General features: G+C 41.0%; 1 protein-coding gene across 1 annotated transcript; it reads left to right on the forward strand.

Annotated features, from left to right (window-relative positions):
* Positions 1–10,401, forward strand: LOC134572082 (uncharacterized). The gene is made up of 12 exons (XM_063430893.1): positions 1–398; positions 3,910–4,021; positions 4,131–4,224; positions 4,306–4,360; positions 4,643–4,783; positions 6,776–6,936; positions 7,351–7,449; positions 8,884–9,029; positions 9,145–9,316; positions 9,450–9,562; positions 9,701–9,785; positions 10,141–10,401. Exons 1-12 carry the CDS (start codon positions 281–283, stop codon positions 10,195–10,197), a joined length of 1,353 nt encoding a protein of 450 aa, XP_063286963.1. The 5' UTR covers positions 1–280; the 3' UTR covers positions 10,198–10,401.

The raw sequence follows: 10,401 nt of genomic DNA on the forward strand, positions 1-10,401 counted from the left end.
CTCTATACTCTATCACACTGCAGCTCTATCTCTATGGTCCCGCTCTGTGCTACAGCTCTATCATCCTGACACGTTGCACGTCAGCCACGTCCCAGCGCCCGCCGCAGGGCATGCCGGGTGATGTAGTCCCTTGGCTCTCAGTGTGCAGCGGTGGGATAGGGGAGCGGACTACAAGACCCGGCGGGCGCTGCGGGAGCGGTCGGAGCTGAGAAGCCAAGAAGCTGAGAAGCCGGTTGTGGAAGCGGCAGAGCAGGAGCCGGGAGCCGGTGAGGAGGCTGACATGTCCGGGAAGGTGAAGGTCCGAGCGGCGGCCAATGCCGAGTCCATGTCCGGGGCCGTGTCTGTCAATGAGCGCATCCTGCGGGACTGCCATGGGCTCTACAGCAACAGCGACAGCGGTAATTATACTAAATAATAATAATAAATATAAATATAATAATAATAATAAATATAAATATAATAATAATAATAAATATAAATATAATAATAATAAATATAAATATAATAATAATAATAAATATAAATATAATAATATACCCCCCAATATATACAGCAACAGCGACAGCGGTAATTATACTAAATAATAATAATAAATATAAATATAATTATACACAGCGACAGCAGTAATTATACTAAATAATAATAATAAATATAATTATACACAGCGACAGCGGTAATTATACTAAATAATAATAATAAATATAATAATAATATACCCCCCAATATATACAGCAACAGCGGTAATTATACCAAATAATAATAATAAATATAAATATAATTATACACAGCGACAGCGGTAATTATACTAAATAATAATAAATATAAATATAATTATACACAGCGACAGCGGTAATTATACTAAATAATAATAATAAATATAATAATAATAATATACCCCCCAATATATACAGCAACAGCGGTAATTATACCAAATAATAATAATAAATATAAATATAATTATACACAGCGACAGCGGTAATTATACTAAATAATAATAATAAATATAAATATAATTATACACAGCGACAGCGGTAATTATGCTATATAATAATAATAATAATATACCCCCTTACATACAGCGACAGCGGTAATTATACTATATAATAATAAATATAATAATAATAATATACCCCCTTATATACAGCGACAGCGGTAATTATACTATATAATACTCACACCTCACCCCTCTGCCAGTCCTTACATTGGCTTCCTGTATGCTATAGGAGTCAATTCAAGGTACTAACTCACACCTATAAAGCACTGAACAACTCTAGCCCCTCTTATATCTCCTCACAGATCCATAGGTATGTCCCTTCTCGGTCTCTCCGTTCTGCCCGTGACCACCTCCTGTCCGTTGTCCGCACTCGTACGGCCAACTCGCGCTTGCAGGACTTCTCGCGGGCGGCTCCCTTCCTATAGAATAGCCTGCCTACCGCCATCAGACTCTCCCCTAGTCTTGCATCTTTTAAGAAGTGCCTTAAAACCCATCTCTTTAGGAAAGCTTATGGCCTCCAAGACTAACCCCTACCTCACATACCTGTCTCTTGCCCTCTCCTAAAGGGCAGCCCACCTTATTTGATTGTAAATTCCTGTCCTAATGTGTTTTACACCCCACCTCCTATAGAATGTAAGCTCGATCGAGCAGGGTCCTCTTCAACCTATTGTTCCTGTAAGTTTATTTGTAATTGTCCTATTTATAGTTAAATCCCCCTCTCATAATATTGTAAAGCGCTACGGAATCTGTTGGCGCTATATAAATGGCAATAATAAATAAATAATAATTAATAAATATAATAATATACCCCCCAATATATACAGCAACAGCGACAGCGGTAATTATACTATATAATAATAATAATACTATAATATAATATACCTCCTCCTCCCCTATATACAGCAACACAGACAGCGGTAATAATAATACTGTAATAATAAATATACCCCCCCCTATATACAGCGACACAGACAGCAGTGAGAGAATAATAATATAATAATATTATAATAAATTATAATAATATACCCCCTCCTCCCCCCTTATATACAGCGACACAGACAGCGGTGAGAGAATAATAATATAATAATATTATAATAAATAATTATAAATAATAATAAATATAATAATATACCCCCTCCTCCCCCCCTATATACAGCGACACAGACAGCGGTGAGAGAATAATAATATTATAATAAATAATAATATACCCCTCCTCCCCCCCTATATACAGCGACAGCGGTAAGAGAATAATAATATAATAATAATCAATATAATAATAAATAATATAATAATATACCCCCCCTATATACAGCGACACAGACAGCGGTGAGAGAATAATAATATTATAATAAATAATTATAAATAATAATATACCCCCTCCTCCCCCCCTATATACAGCGACAGCGGTAAGAGAATAATAATATAATAATAATCAATATAATAATAAATAATATAATAATATACCCCCCCTATATACAGCGACACAGACAGCGGTGAGATAATACTATAATATATAATACTGTAATATAATATAATACCCCCCCTATATACAGCGACAGCGGTGAGAGAATAATAATAATAAATGTAATATATTATAAATAATATCAATAATAATAAATATAATAATATACCCCCTCCTCCCCCCCTATATATATACAGCGACACAGACAGCGGTAAGAGAATAAAATAATAATAAATAATATAAATAATAATAATAATAATATACCCCCTCCTCCCCAATATATAGCGGTAATAATAATATAATATATAATACTGTAATATAATACCCCCTATATACAGCAACAGCGGTGAGAGATATAATATTATAATAATAATAATAATAATATCTAATATACAGCGGTAATAATACTGTAATATAATAATAATATAAATATAATAATAATAATATACCCCCTATATACAGCGACTGCGGTGAGAGAGAATAATAATAATATGATATATAATAATATACCCCCCTATATACAGCAACAGCGGTATGAAATAATATAATACTGTATAATAATATATCTCCAGAGACCCTCCCTGTATACAGCGACAGCGGTAATAATATAATAATACTGTAATATAATATAATATACCTCCTCCTCCCCTATATACAGCGACAGCGGTGAAATACAATATATAATAATAATATTTAATATACCTCCCCTATATACAGCGACAGCGGTGATTATACTATAATAACAATAATAATATCTAATATAATATACAGAGAGAGACCCCCCTATATACAGCGACAGCGGTAAGAGAATAATATAATATAATACACCCCTAATACCACAGATACTGAGACCCCCAGTATACTGATACCTGCTAATACCCCAGATACTAATACCTGCTAGGTATCCCCATTCTGAGAGACCCCCTCCGCTGCGGGGTACGCAGATCAGAGCTATACCACCTCTGCTGCTGGGTACTCCATCCCCAACCTTCCCTGACGAAATACCACTCCCCCCGATAGCAGATATTCACTCTGAGAGACCTCCACAATCCCTCTGCTAGATACCCAAGTTCTGAGAGGAACCCCCCTTTCTAAATATCCCTCTCCGGAGGCTTGAAACCCCTTTTACTAGATACCCCACACTGAGAGCACCTACCACATGCACACAAAATTTCCCCATCCCAGATTCTCCATTTACTTAAATACCCCTGCCCCTTACTTGGGTACCTCACTCCATGAGCTGTGAAACCCCCACTATAGATACCCACCCACCCTTCACTAGAGTATCCCAAGAGCAAGGAGACCCCCATCATACTCCATCAGCCCTTCACTGCACTATCCCCTGAGAATGGTGAACTCCCCCATCGGGATACTCCTGCTTCACCTCTTCCTCTTAGTTGTGAGATTATGGTTTGCCACTTTAACCTGCTTAACCACCTTTATCTCTTACCAGGTCTCATCGCACTTGCCTCCCATCTGGGCTTATCTTTTCTTCCTCCACGTAAGAAAATCACTGTGATGCTAATGGGCAATCACTCTGCTGGGAAAAGCAGCTTCATTAACTGGTGAGAGTGACTGACAGCCTGCTGTCCTCCTTTTCTATCCGTCCAGTATCATAGAAAACATATCTGTAATGTTTCTTCGTGTTCTAGCCTCTGTCTGCTTGCACTCTAGGTATGTAGAAGAACATATACAGCGGACAGGCGTTGCCATAGAGACACAAGGATTCGCTTTTATAACCAGTGGCCGCAAGAGAGAGTCTCTAACTGTGAGTATTCATGGGGTTTGTAATCTCTGTGACTGAGTGGGTTTCTCTTTATTGACTAACTCTATTCCTTTTTACTTGCAGGGAGATGCTACGTTACATCTGTATCCCCACTTCAAACCCCTCCAATCCTTTGAAGGTAAAGATCCACCATGTTCCCTTGTGCTTGTCTCCTGTATTGGACAAGCAAGAAATGTCTGGAACGCTGCTAGAGTAGGTTGCGTCTGGTCATTGTGCAGCCCTGTCACAGTTTGGTTTAATCTCTGGCACGTGGGCTGGAGTTTCCAAGTAATGGATAATCAGAGTGACATTAACCTCCGTTACACAGCATTAAAGAGGGTTGTGTTAAGACAGCTGGAAGGTTTGTCCCCGCTGTGCTCTTTTCTTCCCACCACTTAGTTTAATTCTCTTCTCGTTACAGGTGTATCTGAATACCTCTGCACAGAGATTTCCACGTCACGGCAAAAGAAGTTCAGCTTGGTGACATTTGTGGATACGCCAGGGCTTGTAGATGGTGACATGAAGTACCCCTTTGATGTGAACAGAGCCCTATTATGGCTAGGTGAGAGTCCTTCATTCCAAGCTGTCATATTCAGGCTGAGATTGTCTGGGTAAGCATTCTCTGCTCGATTACCTGCTTTCCATGTCCCCCTGTTACATGGAGATAGCTGTATGGATTTGCTTGTTATGACTGTGGGATACAGTTAAAGGACCTGGATTGAAATTTTTATTTTAATATTGTTACGGATCCCCTATACTCCGGCTCCGTAAAAAGTCTCCCCAAATCCCAAGTGAAGCAGTAATCAGAGCTCTTAGCACTCCCACAACACGACTGTGCATAAATAACATAAAAATACCCAAAACATAGCCAAGACATAAAATAACCCACACATAATATATCCCCAAATAGCTCCTGGTCCCAGCTATGATCCCTGCAACTAGCGGAGATATCGGATGTACAGAGCGAGAGAACTCATCGTACAAAGTCTGGGCTCGAGGCCCTTGACACAACCCGCAAATGGTTACACAGAATCACTTGGTTTAGGCTGGTAGATTCAAGCTTCGCGCCTAAACCATGTGGCGACCAATCAATGCTCGGGGAGGGGTTCCAAGCTAAGCTTTTTAACTCGCGCTAGCCTATCAGGAAAAAGGGCGCAAATCCCGTTTGCATTGTGGCTCCTATTCCTATTGGTCGCTGTGACGGATCACCCTGTCTATGGATTATAAGTACTATGGTTCATTCTCCTATATGTTTTTGGGACATTGCATTTCCCTTTTGTTTTATTATTTAATTCACCCACCGAACAACTAGACCGTATGCAAAGTGTGTCGCTCCCGAACGAGAAGCATAGACTGGACTTTGACTATACTGAGTATTCCCGAAAAAGACCAACCGCACAGCCTGATTTCATAGAACTCTTTTGGGCTGGAACCTCATGTGCTGTCGGTCAAATTATGACTTCCATGGAAATCCTGAACCCCTGAACTGATCTGGGTGATTTTTGGATATGTTGGTCACCCAGATCGGGGCTGTCAGGGGAAGTAACTTTTGTGGGGTTTCCATGTGTTTTTAGGGTACTGCTAAAATTTGTTTTTTTTGTGCCAGGAGATAAGAGTTCAGTACAGTTCCTGACTCCATTATCTCTCGGGCACAGGGGAGGGATTAACCTATTTTGTATGGGAGTGTCCTGGACCTGAAAGCCAACGTAATCGTGTATATGTTTTTACTGTAGTCTACTCTCAGGACCAGTGGAGAGTGCCCCTTGCATGGGGACTGACATAAAAGGCCGTGTGTGGCCCAATTAAAACCAGTTATCCCACAGCATAACAGCTGTCTCTCTTCTGCTTGGAGTGTTAAATCACTAGCTCTTATAAGAGCTGTTACTGCTCTGCATCACAGCATCCCTCACACTAGGTGAAGAACAACATCTCTGGCGGCAAAACCCCTCTTCCCATCGTGGTAGCCGCCCCATAGTCTCCTAAACCATGCAGCGGCCAATCAGCGCTCAGGGAAGGGAGGTGTTCTGAGCTGAGCCCTTTAACTCGTGCCGGCCTATCGGGAGAAAGGGCGTAAACCAGTTTGAACGGTATCTCCTTCTCCTACTGGTCGGCACGGAATTCCAGGCAGCTAGCGGGACTCTGCAGCTATGAAGCTGACTCCTAGCTCCAGAGGGTCTGCTAGGGCTCGCGTTTCTCTCCGGTGGATGTCTTCACTTAGGTAGCACCGGAGATATCGCTCTTTGGGCAGGTACTAGCCTGGACTCGTAACTTCCGGGAAGGGAGCCCCTGCAGTCGCGGTCTACTACCGGCTGCAGGAATGAGGCTCCTGGATCTCCACCAGATGGTGATTATAGCTCTTGTAGGTGCAGATGGTGCAGGTAAGCAAGTGGGCTGAAACATGAGAGTAACAGGGATACATAAAGTCTATTGGGGACACAGTTTGTGACAAATACTTATTGTTTAGAATTGAGATTTATGTGCCCACTCATCATACGTGGCATTTTATAACTAGCTGATCTGCATTGTGTTCTAAACTCCTGTGTGCATTTCTCAGGGGAGCTATGTGACCTGGTGCTAGTTTTCTTTGACCCTATGGGCCAGGCGCTGTGTAAACGCACACTAGATATCGTGGAGAAGATAAACGAACATCATGGAGACAAACTGCGTTTTTACTTGAGTAAAGCAGACGAGGCGGGGACAGAAAGTGATCGCCAGGTGAGAGGACCAGGGTTACCTGAACACAAGGCAGCTCCTACTTGGATGAGCAGCTCACTGTTCAATCAGCTCATTAACAAGTGGACATACTGTATAATCGTGTATGTAGATTGATATGAATTTAATTTTGTGGTTATCTATAAAAGAAGGAAACTCCCCACCAGTTTAATAAATTGTCAGTTTTCCTACTGTACGACATCTATATATCCTTTGGTAAATGTTTAAAGAAAATAAAATGCTCCCCAGATGCAGAAGTTTTGAAGGCTCACAGAATAATACTAGGCGAGGAGGGTACAGCATGTGTGTTTCAGATTTCATTCCCTATATCCCACTTTGATCCAGTATTGGAAATCTTAAACCACCTCGGGCGAAGCATTACTGAAATCTCATCGCTGTAACGTCTGTCCTTTTCAGCGGGTGCTCATGCAGATCGTTCAGGAATTGTGCAAGAGACCAGGATTAAACAAGTGTGGCTTTGACATGCCGACCATCTACATCCCCAACCCAAACAAGGTGAGATCTTCCTGTGCATCCATATCTCCCGGCAACTGTCTGCTCCAAGTGCAGCCCTTCATTGTAACGTACTCATACTTAGAACGTAATCTGCTCGTCACAGAACAAAAGGAGTCTAGATTTTAACAATTATTTTGCTAAAAGCAAAAAATAGTCCCTGTATTCATTTCCAAAGATAGTTCTAGTCTATTTTTTGTTTATTGTTCTACGCTGATATATTGAAATTGGCTAAAAATGTTTCTGTTTGTGTTTAATATTGTTGATATTTTGCTGGTTAATAGTAGACTTGTGTACAAATGTCTCATCTGGCACCAACAAATTAAATGTATGTACAAGATATAACAAGCGCTCAACTGATATGGATTAGTTTGTTTAACTTGCAGCCAGAAAGTTCAGGTGCCCCCCCAGGTTAAATCACATAAAGTTAATAAACTCAAAGCACACCATAGTAAATTGCATAGAATGTCTATAATGAATTACAAGAGAAACACACATAGATATAAAGTGCAAAACATGCAATGTGAGTACACCATTTAGAAATGCCACACAAACCCAGACACCAAAGTGATCACTATACTTGTCCAATTGCTAAGAGAACAAAGGGTATATTAACCCTGGAGCTGGACACTTACGTAGAAACATAGAATGTGACCATTCGGCCCATCTAGTCTGCCCAGTATTCTAAATACTTTCATTAGTCCCTGGCCTTATCTTATAGTTAGGATAGCCTTATGCCTATCCCACACATGCTTAAACTCCTTTACTCTGTTAACCTCTACCACTTCAGCTGGAAGGCTATTCCATGCATCCACTACCCTCTCAGTAAAGTAATACTTCCTGATATTATTTTTAAACCTTTGTTCCTCTAATTTAAGACTATGTCCTCTTGTTGTGGTAGTTTTTCTTCTTTTAAATATAGTCTCCTCCTTTAATGTGTTGATTCCCTTTATGTATTTAAATGTTTCTATCATATCCCCCCTGTCTCGTCTTTCCTCCAAGCTATACATGTTAAGATCCTTTAACCTTTCCTGGTAAGTTTTATCCTGCAATCCATGAACCAGTTTAGTAGCCCTTCTTTGAACTCTCTCTAAGGTATCAATATCCTTCTGGAGATACGGTCTCCAGTACTGTGTACAATACTCCAAGACCCTTACAAATCCTCTGGACTCTTTCTATGCAATTTACTGTGGTGTGCTTTGAGTTTATATACTTTATGTAATTTACAAACAAATTTAAAAAAGCCTGTTAATCCACGCCTGAGCGAATCGATCTGTCCGGGACTTACATGTTCAATAAGATTCCTCAGGGAAATCCCAGACTGATTCATTTGGGCGTAGATTAAAAGACATTTGATTTGTTTGTAGCTGCTGAAATGCATTTGTGCACAAATCTGTTTCATACTTCCCTTACTACTAATAATCCTTCTTCATTCAGCCAAGCCGTTGTGTCAACCAGATCGAAGAGGTTTGCAAAACCATAGAGAAGACCATCACTCAGACTGTCCAGAACACACTGAACACTCTTGGGAGAGACTGCCAGAAACTGACTGAAACCATTGAGCAGGTTTTGAGAGAAGATGAGTGAGTATTGGGGTGATAATAGGTGGGCGGTGTGTCATGGTGTCCTGGCTGAGATTATTAAGCTGGTGGATTTCTCTCTGAAAATTATCATGTTGTCTTATCTCTCACCCTTCAGTGAGACCGTGAGGCGCAACAGGCGGGCTCGTGTTAAAGGCTGTATGTTTGGGCTGGGAGGTCTCATTCTCCCCATTTTCCTTTTGGCCTCTGCCTTGTTTGGCTTTATACCTCCTGAGGTCTGGAGTGCGTTGCTGGGGAAGGATGTGGCTGAAACTCTCGAGATCTACTTGGTAAGGAGTATGGTCCTTCCCAGCTTGGAAGCATGTAGATCATTGCTTGAATCTCTGACACCAGGAACAGCTCAATTCTTACTTTGTCATCGCCCTTTAATTTGCCTTTTATTCTATGCCTGTTTCCTTCCAGACTCCTCTGCACACGTTATGGTCTTTGTTCCCAGAAGGCTATGTGAGTTATGTCTTCCTCTCGCTGGCAATCCTTGCTCTAATGCTCCTGTTTTTGGCACAGAGATGTTTCAGGTACCTGGGTTTTTAATTTCTCTGAGATGTTTGCGTCACGATGGTCTTTCCTATGACATATAAAACATATTAGACCATTATATGCAGTATAGTGGCTTCTTGTTCTCTGTAAAATGATTTTTGTATGGCTCTTTTTAGGACACAAACTACGTTGAGTAAGAAACAGCGCCGTTACCTGCTAGACCGCCATGCCTATGTGAATGAAGTGGTAGTGCAGAAGAAGGTGAGAGACTGATGCTGTAAAGTTCAAGCAGACCCGGATCAGGGACAGTTTATTTGCCATAAGTGGTTTCTAAAGATGTGTCCTGGCATGTTGGGGGTTAATATGGAATCCAGTCCACTGCTGACCAGTTAGATACAATTGAAACTGCAGATTATTTGCCCAATTTATGGATCCAAAAGAGTCAGCAGCATTTTCCAATCATAGTTTGCCGCCTTTAACCAAAAACAAGAGGTACCTGGGGGCCTCGCTCCATTGAGCCTACAAGCTGGAGGCCCATGAAGCAGGTTATAAAATAAAATCCCTCTTTTACTGCTCTTCTAAAACCTGCATCTCATTCTTCTCTTTTCAACTATAGAACCAACTCTATGAAGATTACTTGAAGCAAAGTGTGGCTGAACATGACATGAGCTGACAACAGAATGACTGAGAAAATAACAATCCAGCACGGCCACACGGGGTCTCTGTTACCTGAACTGTGTTCCCTGCCAGATACAATAATATGACTTTACCTCATTGGCATCTTCTCCACTATTAGTCTTACCTGTACCCTGGAGGAATCTGAGAAATAGGCCCACCACTCCGCTATGTAAAGGTCAAAGACACTCCATGCCCCTCA

This window comes from Pelobates fuscus, chromosome 8, assembly GCF_036172605.1.
Source record: "Pelobates fuscus isolate aPelFus1 chromosome 8, aPelFus1.pri, whole genome shotgun sequence".
Lineage (NCBI taxonomy): Eukaryota > Metazoa > Chordata > Amphibia > Anura > Pelobatidae > Pelobates > Pelobates fuscus.

What these genes read in the sequence shown, in the direction of transcription:
- LOC134572082 (XM_063430893.1), top strand. Translation starts at nt 281, where the DNA reads ATGTCCGGGAAGGTGAAGGTCCGAGCGGCGGCCAATGCCGAGTCCATG. An exon ending in GGACAGAAAGTGATCGCCAG is followed by an intron (nt 6,937 to 7,350) that starts GTGAGAGGACCA and finishes TGTCCTTTTCAG; the next exon opens with CGGGTGCTCATGCAGATCGT. An exon ending in AAACTCTCGAGATCTACTTG is followed by an intron (nt 9,317 to 9,449) that starts GTAAGGAGTATG and finishes GTTTCCTTCCAG; the next exon opens with ACTCCTCTGCACACGTTATG.